The sequence below is a fragment of the Neodiprion lecontei genome, chromosome 5 (assembly GCF_021901455.1).
Source record: "Neodiprion lecontei isolate iyNeoLeco1 chromosome 5, iyNeoLeco1.1, whole genome shotgun sequence".
NCBI classification, from domain to species: domain Eukaryota; kingdom Metazoa; phylum Arthropoda; class Insecta; order Hymenoptera; family Diprionidae; genus Neodiprion; species Neodiprion lecontei.
In genome coordinates, this window is record NC_060264.1 from 13720236 (window position 1) to 13742905 (window position 22670).

At 39.3% G+C, this 22670-nt stretch overlaps 1 protein-coding gene across 6 annotated transcripts in view; it reads left to right on the forward strand.

Annotated features, from left to right (window-relative positions):
• Positions 1-22670, forward strand: part of LOC107227349 (sodium/calcium exchanger 1) — a 1225609-nt gene that overhangs the window by 831792 nt on the left and 371147 nt on the right. For 4 of the 6 annotated variants that reach the window (XM_046741324.1, XM_046741325.1, XM_046741326.1 and 1 more), the window contains one exon: positions 12978-13136. In XM_046741324.1, coding sequence (XP_046597280.1) covers positions 12978-13136 — 159 coding nt within the window. Of the gene's footprint in view, positions 1-12960; positions 13137-13665; positions 14064-22670 lie in introns of those variants that run through there. The other 2 variants (XM_046741327.1, XM_046741330.1) reach the window with 2 other exon arrangements.

Genomic DNA, 22670 nt, shown 5'->3' on the forward strand with positions numbered 1-22670 from the left:
CAATAATTTCGATAGAATAGAATTAAACGGTAGCTTCAAAACGAGAGACGGTAGTTAACAGAGAAAATGAACGTAGGTCGGGAGAAGCGATATAATGCAAGAATTTACTTAAACTACACGTCACTGGGCGACGTGATCTTACCCAAGTTACAAATGACGCTACAAAAATTATTATTCTGTCAATTAAGTACGAGAGAACCTTACTGTAACCAGTAGAAAACAAGGTAACGATAGCTCGGTAGATAATACGACGAATTTACCATAGATTACAACCAGTTCGAGAGATTGACATTCATTAACAATTTACAAAATCGGTAAACGATCGACTAGATGACTTTCGGTAGAATTATTCAGAAACGATAGAATCAATAATTTATAATGATTATGGATCTGAGGAATTAAACAATGAATTCCTCAACATAACTTTCGAGAGAATACGAAATACAAAATTATAAGAGAGTGAGAAATTCGGAGAGTTCACGAAATAAAGAAATACACTAAATACACCGCAGTACAAAAAAATCAAGAATAATACGCAGAACTTAATTTAACAAGATACAGAGAAATAAATAACAGGCAAAAATAATATAAAATTGCCAATAGCAATAGGAAAGAGGTGCGGTAATATTTAGAGGCTGATTCTACGATCGGTTGTACTCCAAGGAACTCGATATACGATACAATAGGCACAAAAATAAATAAAAATATAATAAGCAATAACAGAAATAAAATATAAAGCACACAACTATTACAAAAAGTATGAAATGAAACGTAAAGCCAATGGGGCTCAAAATACGATAGAAAATACAGAAGCAGGCTAATAGAAATTCACGAATAATCAGAAAAGTCATAAATACAAAACAGTTAATTATTCGGCAGTTACGAGGTCGCTCAGACACGAAAATAATTAATTACTGAAATCATGCAGTCACATGGTGGCTTACTGCAACTTTAATCCGTGGACCATGATTCACACAAAACTGGCATCACACGATGCAAACAAGAAACGATAAATACAATATTAATGACCGAAATCATGTAGTCACACGGCGGCTTACTGCCACTCTAAGCCGTGGACCATGATTCACACAAAGTCGATGAATACCATAAGAAAGAATAGAAATTATGAGCAACTTCGTAACGATACAATACAAAGGCAGAAGCCTTACCTCAATCGGTGACTTCAGGCACACAACACCGAGGTTAATTTGAAATAAAACTTAGAATAATCAAAAGAAAGTTTGAAGGGAGGAAAGAACTTGAATTTATAGGTAGAAGTTAACGGTAGTGCAACGATAGAGGGTGTGGAGAAACGGTAGATAAGGTAACGATAGAACGAGAGGAAAAAGGATCGGTAGCTTAAAGCGGAAGGATATACGGAGCACTCTGAGTTGTCGCTCAGCAGGTCAAACGTAGAATAGAAGGAGGTCGGAGTTCGGCTCGCCGATCTCGCGGTTGTCATGAGGTGCTTCTTCTTCCCTTTGATTGGTTGGTTAACCCCCACCGCAAATAGGCCATCCCCCTGTGGCGAATATTGGTTACGGCGTGGTCATGCGTTTTCGAAGATCACCGCTAGATGTGGTGTAATGTGCTGCTCGTGATTTCGTCATTGACACCAACTCGTACGATTTAATAGCTGCTTCAGTTTACTGTCCAGGTTTCCTATCATCGGGGACTTCTTTGACAGAGGCATGCACAGGGTGCCTCTCGGTCAGAATTACCGAGTGGAGAATGACGCCTCACTGTTCACTTCCACCGGCTTTTGTACAGGCAGTAGCCGGCTGCCTATACTCGAGGTCGTGCAGTCAGACGGTTGGCCAAACCGTGGACCACGACCCACACAATGAGTCCTTGCCGACAGAAAGGCTGCGTCGATCCTCGGAACGATGGCTTCATCAATCTGAACGTAGTGGTTTGGGGTCGGTCCGGCACCAGGCCGGTAAGTCGGAGGATGGCAGGCTACGGTCTGCCCTTCACGCCATCCTTACGGCATCCGATAGAGCGGGCGGCTGGTTCCTCCTTGAGGAGCGGTGCCCTCGGCCGTCGGGAGGATTTTCATCTCCCTGTTCACCGGCAGTCGAGGCGATACGGAAGGTTCGGGTGGATGCTACCCCGGTAGCAAGGGAAGTGCACCAAGGTAGCCAGTATAGTCTGGTTAGACCGTCGGTAGGCGAAGTCGTCGAGAGCTGGAAACGGTAGATATCGGTCCCTCGGTGGTCGGGATCGTTGTCGTCCAAGTACCTTATTAGCGTGCGCCGAAGCGCGAAATAGAGAATTTACAAAGAAAGAATTAGTTAAAAGTAGTTATTGCCTATTTTGTATAGAGTTCGGTTAGAGTACCCTGCTGAGGATGCGTAAACTAGAAATAATAACGGATGTGTGCCCTTGTGACGGGCGACTCTGAAACGCCACGTTACACCACATACTTCCTTCCTGTAACTAAACAATGATTCTCAAGGAGTTGTTCAATAATTTGAAATCCAGAAGTGAGTACTAGCAGGATTATATAAAATCTATCCAGCAATTCTTTATCAAAATCTGTAATTTTTGCAACTGTTCGAATATTTTCGAAAAACTGTTTCGCTGAACAACTTTTATGTGTTCAAATCGCAGATTTGATTGCGCAAAGTCATATAAAACTGGCAGTCAGAACGGTGAGGATCTGAAATTTGTTCACATAATGTATAACGATTATATCTATCTATAAAAATTTGTTTCGTCGCGGGGACTGCGTGGAAATTCACTTATACCATTTTGTAATTGATATTTCAGCAAAAAATGTGCTTACACAATTTAATTATTACTAATTTATTTATTGATTTTTTATTTATTGAATTGAATAGAGTCCTGGTACGTACCGTGAGAAACAAAATCCATTTCACAGAATGAAAATCGGTTGATGTTCTTGTTTTTATATTATTTTGAAAACAAGCGTTATGCTCACTCTCCCGTACGAAAGGCGTCTACTACTTACGGCGCTCGGCAAATGACTCATTTGTACAGATCAGTTCACCTGTTTGTCCTATCTGATGATACATTTCAATGCCTAAGGTATCACATTAGCCAAACCAAAGTTGAAATTTCAAAATTCAAAACTTTTTTTCGGGGGCTTTGCTCACCGATTCTTGATTTGTCAACATAGTGCAACAGCCCAGTGCATACGGCACGAATCGTTCAAAAGTGGTGCGTCGCCCAATCAGACGTAGTCCGTTTCAATTTGTCGGCTAATTCTCCGGACCTCAATCCGATGGAAAGTGTGTGGTCGGAGGTGGTCCGGAGATTTCGGCTGGTTCATGGTGAAACGGTCGAAGAGCTTCGAGCTCGAGTCGGTGCAGCCTGGGAAACATTGCAAGGAAATGTAGAGTACACCGAAGCTTTAATAGCGTCGATGCCCCGACACATGCAAGTGGTGATAGATTCCAATGGTTATCCAATCAACTACTGAACACCATGTAGTTGATAACTTGATAAGGATAGCTATCGGTATCTTGAACTTCGAGCCAAGCTTAGCGTATCATGCTGCTTTAACTTCCATGTGCTCGAGCTTCTTCTTGCCTCGATCTCAGGATCTTCAGTTCGTATTCTCCGTAGTCTGTCATTCCTCTGATTGTGCACTCTGCTGTGAGATTCAACGATTGCAGCCGTTGGCATATTATCTGTGAGTTGAACGGTTACATTTTGGAGACGAACTCCATAAATCATAAAATTAAAATCTTCTATCGCATTCATCCCTATGGTAACGAGGAAAAGGGTGGATGGCACGCGAGTTTCGGGGGACAGCTATGAACCACCTGTGCCCAAAACACACGTGCGATAGTTTTTGTCAGTGAGAAATACTTTCTTATTAGTGTAATAAAATGGTCGCGCTTCGCTGTCCGTCGGGTTAGCTTCGCACCCGACAGTGGTTCTTCACTTGTTTTTGAAGTGAATATTTCTTATGCGACAACGGCACGTTCATTGGTAACGCTAAAAAGTGTCCATAAACCGGACAAGGGAATGGAGGAATAGAAGAAAAGAGAGACAGAGTGATGTGTGAGCGAGAGAGAGTGATGGTCATCCATAGCATAGCCGTGTACAAGAAGAGAGAGAAAGAGTTACGTGTAAGCGAGAGAGAGTGATAGGCCATCCATAGCCCGCGTGTACGTATTTTATATGTATAACGACAGCAGCACGCATGCGCGTCGTTCTATCCGTTGTGTGAGAGTCCACATCTAAGTGTGAGTTCATACCGTCTTCGCTTTGTGGCGAGTTCAAGCTTTTGTTTTGTGTTCACTTCAGACGCGTGTGAAACACACGCACCAGTTTTTTTTTCTTCTATTTTTTTGAATTTCATATCATAAGGTAAAAAATTTCATAATCTGAGAGGCGCCTGAACATCTGTGATTTTACTGCAAGTCTCAGTGTAAGAATTTTCAAAGTTTGGAACGTAATTCTGTGAAAGACGACCAACCGCCGTAGAGAATTTTATAAGTCTTGTCCAAAATAATTTTCAAAGTCTTGTATTTTACATTATAAAAAGCAAGCAGTCGTTTGTGATATTACTCCAAGTCTCACAAGGAAACTGCCTGAGGTGTCCCCATCGATTTCGATCATTTAAGGATATGTTATTCTTCATCGAAATCTAAGCGACACATATTTTTTTTTATCGGCGAAAAAACAGTTTAAAGGGGTGAAATCAGCCCCCAAAGTTGGGCATCTTCGGTGGTTGTTTCATAGTTTCGCATACTTCAAGTTGAGATATTTGAATGAAACCAATTGAAGAATAATTCCTATGACGAATAATGAAAAATGCATTTTGGCCGGTTGCGACGGGGTTGAATAGTCGAAAATTATAGGGGCTGAAAGTTAAAAAATGTTTACAACGGACAAACTATTGTTCGGATTTTAATGAAATTAATTGCATTTGACACAGCAGAAAAAAGTAGGGGATACATGTTTTTGTGTTTTTCGAAATAACGTCACTTAGGGGGTGAACTACCCTTATACACGTGCAGCCGAATTCCCATTAGAATCGCACTATTTTGCTTTAATTCGTCTTATTTAACATTACAAAGCTCTTTCTAAGTAACAATTTACGAGCTTCTTCGTTTCAATAAATTTCGGTTGCATTTATAGCAAAAACCACTCCCACAAATTGCCGAACGGTTTCTGGCATAGTTTCTTTTACGATCGTAAAATCTTTCAGAGACAGGTATTTCAGTAGTTTGCGAGGTTACTGGAATCGATCGCGAGCTTACAATTTTGGAATTAACACGGCTAATGCTGTAAACATTTAGGACTTTGGTTTTTATTTTTTCCAAAATATTGAAAGAAATCGGAAAGTTAACATGGAATGGCTTGTATACCGTTGAAGAAATTCACCCTTCAAGTGACGTTATTTCCAAAAATGCCCCTTTGGGGGCTGATTTCACCCCTTTAAACTGTTTTTCCGCCGATAAAAACAAATTCGTGTTGCTTAGATTTCGATGAAGAATAACACATCCTCAAATGATCGAAATCGAGGGGGACACCTCAGGCAGTTTCCTTGTCAGTCTAAGAAGTTTCAAGTTTAGAATGTGATTCTATGAAAAACGAGCACTCGTCGAAGAGGGTTTTCAAAGTCAGCGTCGAAATAAGTGCTAAAGTCTTGTTGTATTTTACATTCTCAAAAAGTTGTATGTTGTGAGCAACGGTAAGCCGTCTGAGCATGTATTGTAAGCCTGGATTCAAGACATTTTTGATGTTTGATAATTGTATGAATAAAATCCAATTATCTGTACGTCATCATTGTTATCTATTACCAGAGTGTTGTTACGTGCTCCAAAACTCTATTTAACGAATAAAAAGAAATATTGAGCATCGAGAGTCAACAGTCATTACATTACCTTTCGTATCCTCTAAAGCTTTGTGCAATGCGATTCAATCGCCTTTGAGTTGCAACATTTAACATCGTCGACAGGGTGCGGCCGATGCGTCTGTCTTTTGCTGCTACCGTGCGGGAGCAGTAGAAAATCCATGAAGAATCTTGTTTTTTATACATAACTTAACTTGCATTACCCAATTAAATTGTATTTTTATAAAAACCTCTTACCGTAGAATTTCAAGTTTTAATTTCTTTTTTCATCTCTTCGGACTTTATTCCTCATTTCTGTTTTAAACTTCGACAATCACAAATTTTTCTGAGCACTCTACGCGAACTCGTTCATTTTTGCTGAAAATAAACCTTTGCCTGTCTGTATTCTTCGAGAAGGAAATAACTTGTGTTTAATTGAGTGACATGGTCACTTTTCCTGTTAAATTGCTCAGATTCCTTTACTCTAAATCAATCATTTTCACATATAATAATTTTTCAGACTCCAGGTAAATCCTGTTCATTTATTAATTTCGACTTTTGTTCGAATTAACATCAACTTTCGTGATTCATGCGGTCCATCCAATTTTGAATAATTCCCTTAATTTATTATTCGAAATTTATTCATTAAGTCATTATCCTTTCTAAGGTCAGATTCGATGGTCATAAGTTATGTTATGTTTATTGAGGTTGAGTTCGTTTTGCGCTCGGCCGACTAAGGCGCTGTAGGTTTCTTTGTGTTGTCAACGTAACTGTCTAGTGTAAAACATTAGCCGTCTCAGACTCATTGTCCCCAAGTGTACCTTCGATTGTACATTCAGTGCAATCAGAATACCCAGTCCATTCAAAACAAACGACGTTGCCGGAGTATCGAGTAAAAAGAACTTTATACTACACCTGTACAGCGTATCCTGGAACAAAAATCCATTTTTACACAGATCTTGAGCTTCTTGAATAAAATATCGCATGAAGTTGCTGGCAACACCAGATTTTTCGTTGCCATAATATGCTTCAATCATGAATACGTCATTAAACTTAATGATTGATCCCAGAATCGGCCATTAAGAATCCATGGACGACTTTGATACAGGGAGACCATCAATATCAATGGCTCACTAAATAACGGTATGTATTTCAGTTAAATAGTTGGAATTGAAGATATGAAGTTGAGCAATGTAAACGATATATATACTGTATGACATTACATGAATATAAGCTCGCCCGCGAAATAACGTATGGTGTATTGTATGCAGCATGTAGGTGCGAGACCATTGCACACCAAGATGGTAACTGAGTCTAGATCGCTATGGATCTTAAAGGCTACGGCACGAGCATATGTGCTTTCTTATGGTAATTGCACGTCGGTAGAATATGGTACAGAGGGGGTACAGCCGTAATTATGGGCTGGGACGTAACAATACAATTCTAAGAAAAAGAATAAATCAACATTAATTTCTAATCAGGATTTTTCGGTACCGTTCCTGTTCTCAGTTTTACCTGCGTTATTGTAAGAGCATTTCAAGTTTTTATAAACAGTTTATAAAACATGGCACTTTGTCTAAGATTGTTCTGAGTTACGAATTCTTATTCAAAGGCGCTTTGCCGTAAAGATTCTATCTTTTCAAATTCGAATGGCTCGTATATTCCAAGCTTAAGTGACACAGTGGAGCGGTTTGCTATCCAACAGATTTGACAATACGCGTGACTCATTGTCAGAGGTGTGCTTCACTGCCTATTGGTGACGATCGTTCTGGGGCACCTCTATGTATACCAAAAACCAGACAGTCAAGCGCAGTCGCAAATTGCCACGTTCGTCGTTCGTTCTCGTCAGTCTCGATCATTATTGGTATTTCCGGTCTTGTTCGGCAGTGTCCTAATGTACCGGAGTCAACTGTCGGTGTATTGGTATCGGTCAGCTGGTCAGTACAATATATTGTATTCTTAAGCGGGATACCGACCCGGCTACCAGCTATATCATCGCAAAATGCTGTGTCATTACTACGAAATCAATTCACTGTTTTTTGAACTTGCAGTCAAATTCAATTTAAAAAAAGGTCTAGCCGGTTAAGAATGATGAATATGCCCCCACCAAATTTTGTGGCACCGGTTTTTTCCCAAGTTCCTCACCTAAAAAAAAAATTGAATGCAAAATTACAGCTTTCTACATCGATTTCGAGGGGTTTTTCTGATAAAGAAATGTGTTTTTTCAATTTTTTCGGTTATTAAATACTAAAAGGCGACCGAAAAATCTGAAAAAATTCTGAAAAATCAAAAACATGTTAACATTTATGGAAAAAATATTTGCAACTTTTTTATGCTAAAGCCTATTATTAATCATCGAATCTTCCTCTAAAAAATATATTTTGTAGTGTATATATTCTGCTACTATTATGACAAAAATTGACGTGATTCTATTATTGATTTCCTGCGAATTAAAAAAAAAGTCCCAAAATTCGGCCTGCAACACATTGAAAAAAGAAAAACGACAATATTTCACATTTTTTGATGAGAATCTATACATAAATCGTTCTTTGGGTTTAATTGTTGGGTGATCATGGTTGGAGTAGTTGTGAGACATAACAAATAGATGTAATCAGTAGGATTATATTGCTAATTGGAGTTTATTAATAAATGTTATTGGTATAATAAGTGTAATTTGAGTTTCCATAAATGTCATTGATCAAGCATTAACTCCTACTATTTATATTGCTACATATTTAATCTTCATCTCTATCACTGTTGATTACGGCATTGACCTCTTCTACATCAAAAAGTCCTGTGAGGATTTCAGATGGTCTCATGATTTTCGATAGATATCGAGCATTAGATAGATAATAAACGATCGCAGCAATGTGTGAACAGCAACCAACGGTTCGTTTGCCATTTGGACAATCACAAGCATAACGGCGAATTCCAGAAGATCCTTCGGAATCACGAGTATAATCGCTGTAGCATTTATAAGTTTTGCTATTAATGTGTCTCGACCTCACAAGAACTTGAACGATTGCGTGATTTGCATCTTCTAATCTCTTCAAATAATTGAGTGCAATATTTTCATCCTCGTCCATCATTTCAGCAAGGTAAGATACTACTTGAGATAGCTGGTATGAACCAGTGAAGAGTATCTTCAATTCCTTTTCGGTCAGCTCCGGGCAATCAAGCAAATCAGCTGATGCTAATTGTTGAAATTGCGTTTTTCGGCGATTCCAACGCTCCAACTCTGCCTCTTGTGCCAATGAATTCTCGCTATCACGCCTAGACTTCATTTGCTCAATAATATCATCCCTGATGCCAACATCAGAATTCAACCTCTTTCCAAAGATATTATTCAGATAGCAAGCAATCCTGAAGAGTGATTTTGGGAGAAGTTTATTATCTAAAGAGTGATGAATTAGCTTATATTTCTGGTCAAGGATGCCGTGAACTGTTTCGACCACCCAACGAACTTTTGTGACCCATCGAGAGTTGTCCGACTCTTCAGTTGTGAGCTGACTACGTTGTCCTTTTAATGCTGGCATGAGTACTTTATATTTTCTCTTTTCTAATTGCTGCACCACATCTCGGAATCCTCGATTAACTACACAAATGTCACCTAGCCTCATGATTCGTTGAAGACCATTCGGATTGTCTAGCAGTATTTTAATTATTTCGGCATCGTTTTGAGTAGCGTAAAAAGGCCCTTCCATCTCAACAATGTACCCATTCATCGTGCAAATAGTAAAGGGTTTACATAATGGGACCTTTTCCTGTCCAGAATACGATTTTCGTTGATAGTTGTTGTTCGTACTCTTCTGATGCCGAATGTAAGTTCCATCAAATATTAGCACTAATTGGTCCTTGAGCTCATACAGGTTCTTAACTGTATCCGAAGTTTTATGTTCCACAAGATCATCCCTTGATTCGCTAAAATATTCAAAACCCTCTGGTAAAATATATTTCTTAAAAGAGTTTACGACTTCTGGACAATAATCTGAAACTTGCTGGTCACGATCAAGTCCTAGTACAAATGCAATTATAGTATTCGAATTCCCAGTCCTCATTTTAAAAAGAAACACTACCAATGCTTGCAAAATGTTACGGGTCTTGGAATTCCTCATCGATTTCATTTTCCCAGACAGCTCATTCAGATTTGCGTAACTAAGACCAGTCAATACTTCCAGACGTTGATCAGATAGAGTACCATCCCTAATTTGATGCTTTAATTCTTGGCCATTCGACAAGTCATTAAGGAAAAACGTCAAGTCTGATACTTTAATCATACTGTTACCAGCATGTATTTTCAACGCAGCTAGGTCATCTGAATAGAATTTTTTTTTCATCAGATGAGTTGGGCAACAACGATTTCCCTGAGGAATGAAGATCTTTCTTTCCTGGAATGCTTGCAATCGAGCTTCAGAAGGGACAGTGACGATTGGTGATGATGAGTAAAAAGAAAGCAGTATTTGTGAGTTGACACTACCCGTGGAAAAGGCAGTTCTACCAATTCGACATTGACTGGCTCCTGCACTACAAATGATGGGTCGCCAATAGACGATTGTGATAGAGTGTTTGTGGAACTTTGTGAAGGTATCACTGTAGAAGATTGTTGTGAAGAAGTCCTTTGAGACGTGTGTAAAGAAAGTAAAGATGTCTGCGTTGGCAACTCATAGAGGTCTGAATGTTCATCATCAACTTCTGGCATAGAACATTGGCGAGATCCACCAAACTCTGTTGCTTGTTGTGATCCTGATGCTCTTGAGCCAGATATCGATAATGATTCGGTGCTATGTCTATTACTTTTGCTGTATAGAATCAACCTATAATGATCGCAGAGAATATCCCCAAGTTTCAAGACTTTGCCTATTCTTACAGAGTATTCCGAACATTTTCCATTATCGTTTATTCTTTTTCGCTGTCCCTTTAATGCACTAAGCATACGAGAACAGTATGCACATCTCGTCGAATCTGTTGTTGAATCCGAGCTTACTTGAGGCGTTAACATAGTGTATTACTGATGTTGATCAATCGCTCATAAGTTATTCTGAAACCAATAACTTGAAATTAAGATGTTGTGTGGGTGCATAACTTCTAGTATGAAAATATACTTTTCACTGCGAGACCCATGCTTAATGATGGACGAAACATTGATAAAATTCTTACCAACAGCACGGCTATTTTTGTTTCATTCTTTGTCTCGAGTATCGTATAGAATGGATAGAAATTCATACATTTGTAGCTAATCACTGACTAGGACTTACACTGAATATTCTCACTGAGCAGATCATAGTTGACGAGTTGAAATCGTGAAGTGAAATGACTAAGCAGGCGCGTGAGCGCTCCGCTTATGTGTTTGTATTTACGTTCGGAAACATATGCGGCGTTTCGCTGAGTGATGGGGGATGCACAACACGGCGTAACACAAGTCCCCTGCGTCTCGCGCTCACCCGTTACGTCGAGAAAGTTCGCGCACCTCGTTTGCGCTGTTTGGGGAATAGAAGTTTCTTGCGCTCAGTTGCGCGCTGTATCCCGAAAAGTCGATGCGCATACCGTGCGTGCACCACACATTCAATTACGACGTGTGTCAATTTAGTTGTATAGGATAAGACAAATGATTCACTCTGTCACGATGGAGAAATAAATAAATAAGTAGGAAAATGGGCCTGGTGTCCGAAGTATCTAGATCGATTTCGAGGTTCAATGCCGTTCAATACATTCACACTAGCGGCGCCACTTGAGCTGTGTAGCTTACCGACAGCCATGCTGATTTTTTTATCCATGTTATTGTAAAAAATCGGACAAACTCCATTTCAACCTTGTTAATCGACGTCGAAAATTTCAACATATCCAAAATCAGCGTGAAAATCATATTGTTTACATCTGTTTGTTATGTGTCACAACTACTGCAGCCATGATCACCCGATAATTTAACCCAAAGAATGATTTATCTATGGATTCTTATCGAAAAATGTGGAATTTTTGTCGTTTTATTTTTTTTCAATGTGTTGCAGGCCGAATTTTGAGACTTTTTTTTTCAATCTGCAGGGAATTCATAGTAGAATCTCGTCAATTTTTGTCATAATAGTAGCAAAATATATACACTATAAATATAAAATATATTTTTTAAAGGAAGATTCGATGATTAATAATAGGCTTTAGCATAAAAAAAAGTTGCAAATATTTTTTCCATAAATTTCAACGTGTTTCTGATTTTTGAGAATGTTTTTAGATTTTTCGGTCGCCTCTTAGTATTTAATAACTGCAAAAATCGAAAAAACACGTTTTTTCGTCAGACAAACCCCTCGGAATCGACGTAGAAAGCTGTAATTTTGCACAAAATTTTTTTTGTAGGTTAGGAACTTGTGAAGAAATCGGTGCCACAAAATTCGGTGGGAGCAGATTCTCCATTTTTATCCGGCTAGACCCTTTAAAGCAAGATTCATGGTTATCCTCGAGACGCGAATGAACAAGACCTGTGTAATTCAGCTGTGCACTTCACAATCAGACTGCCAACGAGTTGACCGTCGACGTCCTATTTATACCGACCTTCGCTGGTCGTCGATTGTCGACGTTGCATGCCGCTCGTTAGAATTTCAGGGTCACAAACAAGCCGTTGGATATTGCTCCTCATCCTTATTGATGCTTCTCACACCTGCTGACTGGTACTAATCTATGTAAGGTCAGCTGACCGTTACAGTACATACTTTAGGTTTTCGTGACGCCTACGCGCCTTAAAACCCCCCAACAGTACGTGATTCGTGGCAAGTTGGTAGCATTTATCTGCCGCACTCGGCTCATTTAAAAATTAAGCATGTCTTAGCGTAAGCGCGCAGCGCCGCTTGAAATGGCCCGATTAAAGAAAGATTTACAGTATTGTTCATCACACTTTATAAAGGTGGAAAAGACCACGCATGAAAATGATCGAAATCCTGATCATTTGTGGGTATTTCCCTGACGTAAACCTTCATCAAATGACATGGCCCGAGTTATTCTGCGATAAATTTTTCTGGCACAACGATCAACAAAGCTCGTGAACCGATTCGTGTTTTCATACTAATTGTTACATGTTTCCAGGTCTTGATCTTTTGATTTAGAAACTTTTCTCGTTTTCACCACGATACAAAAAGAAAATAACTGAGTGATACAAGAAAAAGGTTTTCTCGTGTTTCAGATATCGCTGGTGGATACCTGTGCTTTGTTACAAGCATAGTTGGCATCGGTCTGGTGACAGCAATCATCGGAGATGTCGCATCCTACTTTGGCTGTACCCTAGGCATAAAGGATTCAGTCACTGCAGTAGTCTTCGTGGCCCTAGGTACCAGTATCCCAGGTAAATTGTCACATATTCATCTGTATCTGTGATATTGACACAACAGAGTTAATTTCAGAATGTAATTTTGATAAGTAAATCAGGATTAAGAAGGATTTCCGACTTTCACAATGCCTGTCTTCGAAATATCACTCATACATGCGTTTTCAGCGCAAGAAGATTCTTTTTTTTTTTAAATATTGTTGCGTGTATTTGTTGTGCTTGACATGAGTGTGAGGTATGAACTCTAGCGCTCATGGAAGGATGTTGCGATTTACGTACCCTTCCGTGATCGCGTGTCTATAGGTCACGAGGATTAGCAGATCAGCTTTCCTCGGTGTCAGTCTTCGAGTGTACCTCTATCGCGATACAACGTTGTGTATCGTCTAGAGTCACTCTATGTACATTGATAATAAAGTTTATTTTCTGTCCGCGTTTCACGCATCTATATAACGTGTGCAACGTTTCTTTATAGAGCCTCCCCTCTCGCGTTTCATCAAGATTACAACTTCATATCGCAACAAATGTGAAACATTGTCTTTTGTTACAGGTGTAGAAAATTAGTAATTTCAGATAATTGTGAAGTTTTCGGTGTGAGGCGCAGAGGCAAGTGTTCATAAGAACACAAGAGCGAAATTGGTGGGACAAGCCGATGACAAGTGCTGCAATCGCACGAGTACTATTTTGATCCATTACGATTTAGTGATAAAACTGAATTTCTGTAATTTTTAACCCCATATCACTCATGAAAATTATTCTCTTAGTTCACTCTTGTGTGTTTATATCATATGAATTTCTGATGTGTTATTATTGAGTGAACGGAAAAAGTTTATTTCGTTAGTTTGCTTTCATGCCATCTAAATTTAAGAAAATTCAAGAATAGTGATGTATTTACGGTTGGCATAAGCCGTTAGATAGTAGAAAAATCGCCGCTTGACTGTTTGGCAAATATACTGCAAGCCTGGTAATAAAGTTAAGTAAAAATGTACAGCATTCCAACCAACTTATATACAAACATGACAAAGATTTGGCACTTTTTCCGCAGCTGAATCGACTCTCCGGAAAATAATCCCAAATTTCAGATACTTGCCGGCCGCGTAGGCTTTGTTGGACCAATGATTTTTACTTCACCGGCAAGTCAGATCTATCATATCAACGCATCCTACCTCACTGACTGCGGGTTCACTGATCGTTATAGCTGCTCTGTTACAATACATCCTTTGCCAGATGTGACTGAAATCTCTACGACGCCCGATACAAATGAGAGCACGTTTTGAATTCCGGGTGAAAAAGAACACGTTTCAGATTCCGGGTGAAAAGAGCACATTTCAAAATACGGGTAAAAAAGCGCACGTTTCAGATTCCGGAGAAAAAAGAGCACATTTCGGGTCGACTTGAATACCAGCACGTTTCGGGTTGACTCGAATACTAGTACAATTGAGGTCGACTCGAATATCAGCACAATTCAGGTTAAATTAAGGCAGTAGTCTGCTTTAGGAGCCGAAAAAAAAGCGTTTTTTCAACAATTTTTTTAAAAGGGAAGGAAATGATTGCGGTAAACGAAATTTTGAGACGATAGTATATTATATTCAAGCTTTAAAAAACAATTTTTATTATTACAAATTATTGAAATTTAGTTTTCATAAGTTCCTTTTCTATATGAACTAAAAAAATACCGAAGAAATGACGAAATTCCAAATTTTTTCGAAGTTTGAAAAAAAAATTCACTTTAAGTTGCAAAACAAGTAATTTAAATAGTACTTTTGTCCAACTTTATTAGTTCAAATAGAAGATAATTCAATACTGAAGCTAGATCACTTTGGTTTTTTTCGATCGGACATATATTGTTTTTACTATCGCCGGCACCGTTTTCCAAAACTTGTGAAAATGAAAACTCGAGAAAACGGGCTGTAAAGTTTTCGGTCCAAAAAAATGTAAGTTTTTGGATACTTACACTAATTAGATGTTTAATCGGCTATCCCCGGGCCATACAATAATCCTTGCTCTTCTTCAAAAAACTCGTTTTGACGGAGGCTTTCCGATCTTCGAGCTGTACGAGCCTCCTTGCTGGAAAGTGATGCGCGCCGGTTCTCCCGCGTTATGCGCTCAGCATCGACGGTGTCAGCAAAATTTTTGCATTGCTGCACGATGACAATATCGAGGAGCTGCATGGTAGAAAGCACAGCTGAATAACCTTCGTTGAAAATGCCTGTAGCCATATTTGCTGCTATTTCGACGATTTTATAGCCGTTTTTCGTCACTGTGCACTCGTCCCCGTAAGGATTGCTATTTAAGATTCCAGTAAAAGTTTTGGAGTCGCCATCGCCGATATAATTACTGTACATAACTCCGAATTTCTCGACGGATCTCGAAAACATCTCTGTTATGGAATCTACCTCCATCTTCCCAGACGAACCTGTATGATTTGAGGAGCATGATTCTTTATGATCCTCATACCACTCCTCAAATGCATCTTCATCCAAACTATTTTTATGTATGGTACACGAATGACAATAACCACTTTTTACAGTGAGATCGATTACTTTGCCACTGTAGTATCCGATGAGCGTTGTGACACCGTACAAAGAAGTATAACCGCGCTTTTTCCACGATCCATCGCCCGAAACCTTCAAATGATTCGCAGGTCTTCCATGTTCAACGTTTTTTTCTTTCTCTTCCGTGACGGCTTTTTCGCAGGTACTCTCGAACAGTGTCTTCGACGCTGCGTACAAATGCTCAACGATTTGTTGATAAGTAGATTTTGTAAAACCTGCAGAAATATCCATAGGGCCGCAGAACACGTTTATTCCTTCTCGTCCGATACCAAGAAGCCTCATAACAAAAACAATCCGTCTGTTGATTTCGTAGCCGGTATTTATAAATGGTCCTGATTGGATTTCGCGTCGACCACATATACACTGAACAACAATTTTAAATCCTAGGCCTCGATGACCGCTTTCTGCAAACGTTAATTTTTGTTTGCATGATCTGCAAATTGCGATTTCCGAAAGAGCGAGTAACACCGATATGAATTCAATAATGCGGTAGCAGTGCGATGAATGAATAATGATATCATCGCTGCTTGCTGCCTTCAACTTTTGCTCACTGCGACTCGTGTGTTCGTCGTCCGATGATACACTGGTAAAACGATTGCCGTGAAATTTTCGCTTTCGCGGTTCCGCAGCACGCTGTCTTTTACATCGATCACCTTTCGGGTAGCTTGACATTTCGATGTGCGCTCGGCAAAATCAAAAATGAAACTGAAAGCTGACGCTACAAATAGCAGTGTAGAAGCCGATTCCGAGAGCTATAGTTTACCGTTATATTGTATACCGTTATCCCAACAACTACTCAACACAGACCTTCTAGAACCTCCAAATAATATTTCAAAGGACCGTTCAATCGTTTCAGGTATATACGAGTATAGTCAAACAATAGAATACACGAAGGGGCGGAGCGCGCGCGCTCGGGTCTGCCCGAGCATTCGCACCTGCTCGACGCTCGGCCACTAAAACTGATCTAGCTTCGAAAATATGTCGAATTGGCCTCTAAAATTTTGAACACATATTCTTGGATAGTTTTGGAATAGATTTAAGACAAAAACGAAAAATCGATTTTTTGAAGCCTGTAAAGCAGACTACTGCCTTAAATATGAGGAAGTTTCAGATAGGTTAATTATAACTTTGGAAATTTATAATTCTCTAAAAAACCTGATATAATTTTAATATTCATGTTGACACTGATTTATTACCCAAATCACCAAAAAGACTGTTGATCTTGATGAATAATATACAGTATAGTGAAAATTTAGAACAATTGGCAAAAAATTTTACGCATCATGTTATATCATCATTGTATAAAACTATGTAAACTATGTATCAGCAAACAGAACGATTTGTTTCAGAATAATAATAGCCATCGTTGAAATCGTTAGATAGAACATATTTTAGGTGAAAAAATTAGTAATTCATACGTTGTTTTTTTTTTTATTTTGTATTTCTTTTTTTTCAGTCAACTTTAATTTATTCGCTAATACGAAAGGATTATTTTAAATACTGATGTGATTGAATAAATTCACATGAAATTTTTATACGAATAAATTTTTTTTTTTTTTAATCGTTATCAATATGATTTATCCAATTATATTGTCATGAAAATCATGAAATTCGAATAGTATCAATATACGATTGCACATTGATTACAAGTAATTTTTTTTTTTTATCATTTACTTCCAACTTGGAATCGTAGGCTTGTGGGACTTCGTATTCATCAAAATAATTCAATGGATATTTTTTTTTCAGTACAACCAATGTTTTTGCGATATCATCTAAACTATACTTCACAGTGTAACGCTAAATTCTGTTACCCGCAGATGAGGACTTACCGTTGACACTTTGGCGCGATTCTCCACTTACTCAAAATCAAAAAAAAAAAAAACAATACGAAACAATACGGAAAATAACTAGAGAACTCATTGTACGGCTGGCTAGGCTCAGGTATTCACACGAACTGGTAGAATGGCGGTATTCAAGGCAGCTGACAATAATTAAAGAAATAAAGAAAATAAAGAAATGAAGGATGAACTCAAGTCAAGGAAAATGGACAGGTCAATCAGTTATATATTGTCAAGTAGGTTACAGGTTAAAGATAGACAAATTAAGTGACAACGATAGTGGAAGTTAATAAAACAGGCAATAGTCGTCCACAGAAATTTCGATAGAATTGAATCAAACGGTAGCATTGAAATGAAAGACGATAGTTAACAGCGAAATATGAATGTAGGTCGGAAAAAGCGATATAATGCAAGAATTTACTGAAAACTACACGTCACTGGGCGATGTGATATTATCCAAGTAGCAAAGGATGATGCTACGCGAATTATTATTCTGTTACTTGAAAACGAGAGTGAAAACTTTATTGTAATCGATAGAAAACAAAATGAAGATAGCTCGGGAGATAGTAACGGAAGAATAATATAAATTTGCTATAGATTCTGACCAGTATGAAAGATTGACATTCATTAATATTTTACAAAAATCGGTATCGTAGACCAAAGACTAGAGTTAACGGTAAAGTACAAGAGACAATTTACGAGGAAGTTATCCATAAACGACAGAATCAATCAGTTACAATATTCAAGAATTCGAGGAATCACACACAGAAATCTCAGTAGTTAGGATACACCGGTTCTAACTCACGCAGCGAGTTAGAACCGGCATTGTATCCAGATTCCTACCTTACCGACAGTCGGTATGTCACCACCGCGATGGTAAGCCTTACCCGCGATATTGTTACCGACTGTTACCATAGATGGCGCCACCTGTATTTTTGCCCGATTTCATCGACAGACAGTTTGACAGTGAAATTTTTTGCTAGTGAGATGGGCAGCGATTTTGATTATTGCTTAGTTAGATAAGCAGCCGTTTTGATTTTTCCCCCGTCAAACGCTGCCCACTACCTGCTGTTGCGTTGACCGATTTTTTTCCCATCACATGCCACGCGTTGATTAGGGTTGGGTGTGCAGGTTTTTGATTTTTGCCTAGTCAGATGGGCAGCCATTTTGATTTTTCTCCCGTCAATCGCTGCCCACTACCTGCTTTTTCGTTGATCAATTTTTTTCTCGTTGCGAGTCCCACGCTAATGGGGGTTGGAGGTTTGCAGGCTCGGACCTATTTGCCATAAACAGTCGTAAACCCCAAAAACGGTATGTGCGCAAATCATCCGGTCAAGAGTTGGCAAAACAAGATTTTTCCTCCATCAAACACCGCCCACTACCTGCTTTTCGTTGACCGATTTTTTTTCCCATCACAGGCGTTACGCCGATTAGGGATGGGGTGTGCAGGTTCAAACTTGTTCGCTATCAAATTTTTTTTATTCCCCGATGACTGGAGGTGGTACAAAGCTTGGACCTCCCACCAGCCCCCACCGCCACACCCAAATTCGTGCGATCTATGGATATATTAACTCCATGCATCCGAATACTCGTCAGTCTTCTACGATACGTGCAAGTGAAAAGTTCTACAAAGTTCTGCTTATATCAACATCGAAGTCATGGGCTCCGAAACATACTCCAATCTCGTCAAGATGATGAAGAATGTGCACAATTTGTTGGATGAGCTGCACTTTTCTGTTACCCTTCGCCGCGGGGGCTTCAACATTTGTCGAGTTGACCAAGTATATTCAGCAGAAGAGAGCGGTGGTGAACGTGAAAATCGAGGATGCAAGATGCCTTCTCTGGTCCGTCACAGCAGCGCTCCACCCAGTCTACGCCAACGCTGGGAGGACTATTCATTATCGTTACTATATTTCCGAGTTGGACTGTACAGATATCAAATTCCCTGCTACTCTACATGATGTGAAAAAGCTTGAGAGATTGAATAATTTGCAAATCAATGTATATGGGGTAAAATCTGAATCCGTCTCAGCCCATGCTAGAGCTGAGAAAAGCGTCATCGTGCCAATTTATTTGAGTAAAAATTTGAGTACCGCGAACATTAACACGATTCATCTTCTAATGGTAGAGAGTAATCCGAAAGACGAGATGACTGGCGAGTTTGCACCGAGATCCCACTTTGCTTGGATTTAAGATCTTTCTCGTTTAGTGAGTAAACAATTGTCTGTTAATGAACACAAAACATTTTCATGTGACAGATGCTTGTGTCACTTTACGGTGAAACACACCTACGACAACCATCGACAAGATTGCATTATGTTAAATAAAGTGCACATGGAATTTCCCAAGTCTAGAGATTTAACATTTTCAAATTTTCAAAACAAAGGTACCGCCCCGTTTGTCCTTTATGCCGATCTTAAATGTATATTAGAGTCTGTACCGCTTGATGAATTCCAGAATCACGTCTCAAACCGTAAAACACAAGATATTCAAAAGCATATCCCGCACAGTGTACCATACTACGAACATTGTTCGTACGACGAAACTTTATCAGAGTTCCACGGTAGACGCGATGCCGATTATATAGATTGGTTTGTCCGACGGCTCAAGGATTTATCGATTCAAATAGAGTCACCCATCAAAAACATAATTACGATAAAGTTTCTCACCCAAGAGCAATTCGATCGTCACATGCGTGCAAAGAATTGTTATATTTGCGAAAAGCCGTTCACCCCTGAGGAGAAAAAATGTCACGATCACTGTCACTTCACGGGTAAATATCGCGGTCGTGCTCATAATCGGTGTAATTTAAATTTCAAAGTCTCCATAACAATTCCCATAGTTTTTCACAATTTAACCGGTTGCGATTCTCACTTTTTAATAAAATCTCTTGCTTCAACTGTTAAAGGCGAGACTGATCTGCTACTTATGAATAAGGAGCAATATATATCCATCACGATGCGGATCGAAGGGTCGATGATGAGCTTTAGAATTATCGATTCCTTTCGTCTTATGGCCAGCAGCATCGATAAGCTCTCGTCATATTTCGCCGATGCCGATAAACATATAACACGTAAATTCGACAATAATCCGACTCAGTTCAGTTTGATAACTCGCAAAGGCGGTTTTCCCTATGAATACGTTGATTATTGGGAGAAGCTTGATGAAACTCAGCTACCCGCAAAGAAGCATTTCTACTCTCAACTCACCGATTCGAATATTTGAGACGCCGATTACGAGCACGCGGAAACTGTTTGGAATGAATTTAATTTAGAAACATTAGGTGCGTATTCGGAGTTACATTTGAAGACGGATGTTCTTTCGCTCGCAGATATTTTTGAAAATTTCCGCGCTAGCTGCTTCAAAACATATGATTTAGATTCGTTGCACTACTACACAGCGCCGGGACTTGCCTTTGACGCGATGCTCAAATACACGGGAGTGAATTTACAACTTTTAGATGTCACAGAAATGATATTATTCATTGAAAGAGCCATTCGAGGCGGCGTAGCGCAGTACTCTAACCGCCATGCTCGGGCCAATAATAGATTCATGGGTGAAGATTTTGATCCAAACAAATTGGAGTCATACCTCATGTATTTTGATGTGAATAATCGGTACGGTGCAGCTATGAGCGTGCATTTACCAATCGGCTCGTTCAAGTGGGAGTATGAGCATGTCGATATAGGAAACCATACAGACGAGTCACCAACCGGTTACTTTCTGAAGGTAGATTTGGACTACGCTGTAGAACTTCACGAGGATCACAAAGACTTACCTCTCAGTCCGTAGCCAGGTAGTAATATCGCCAAACTCGCGACCACCCTTCACCCCAAAATAAGATATATCCTACACTATAGAAATTTGAAGCAATGTTTAAGTTCAGGCATGAAATTAACGAAAGTACACAGAGTTTTATAGTTTGCACAATCTCCATGGCTCGAGCGTTACATCATGCTCAACACCGACATGCGCAAGCAGTCTAGGAACGAATTTGAGAAAAACTTTTATAAACTCATGAATAACGCGGTGTTCGGCAAGACTATGGAGAATGTACGAAATCGCAAAGATGTTAAATTGGTCACAAAATGTGAGGGAAGAGGTGGTGCGAGAACGCTTATTGCCAGACCAAACTTACGTAGCTGTACCGTATTTAACGAGGATATAGTTATTATCGAATTGGATCGCGTCAAAGTTCGCTTCGATAAACCTATTTACTTAGGTGCATCAATTCTAGATCTATCAAAAATCATTCTCTATGATCTTCACTACAATTACGTAAAAACCAACTTTTCGAACAAACAGGTCAAATTGTTGTATACCGACACAGACAGCTTTATTTATCAATTTAACGTATCGAACATCGACGATATTATCAAACGGGATGTGGATGCAATGTTTGATACCTCTGACTATCCGCCCGACAATGTCAATGGTGATTCTCTTAAAAATAAGAAACGACGAGGGTTATTAAAGGATGAGAATAACGGTAAAATTATGACCGAGTTTGTGGGGCTGCGAGCAAAGCTGTACACATTACTACTAGGGATGAGGATAGGAAAAAATATGGCAATGGCGTAAAAGTGAGTAAACGTGCCAAGGGTGTAAAAAATTTAACAATAAATGGCATCACGTTTGATGATTACAAGCGCTGTCTGATGGCTTACCAAGAGTCGACCCTTTCCCAGTGTTTAATAGGCAGTAAAAAACACGAAGTCAGCATGATCATACAAAAAAAATTGGCTCTGAGTTGGCAAGATGACAAGCGGCGAATGATACTTGGACAGACCGACACTGTACCTTGGGGGGTTCCCGCAACTCCCCAATAGCTACAAAATAGAACTGTTGTAAATATCTGCGTTCGACGCCTCGAAAGATCCACAATCAGGCGGAAACATTTCACCATCAATACGATATTGAATAAATCCGGAGTTTCAAAAAGTAAATACACATACTTGACAGTTATTCATTTGTTGTTGTTGTTGTTGTTGTTGTCGTTGTCGTTGTCGTTGTCGTTGTCGTTGTCGTTGTCGTTGTCGTTGTCGTTGTCGTTGTCGTTGTCGTTGTCGTTGTCGTTGTCGTTGTCGTTGTCGTTGTCGTTGTCGTTGTCGTTGTCGTTGTCGTTGTCGTTGTCGTTGTCGTTGTCGTTGTCGTTGTCGTTG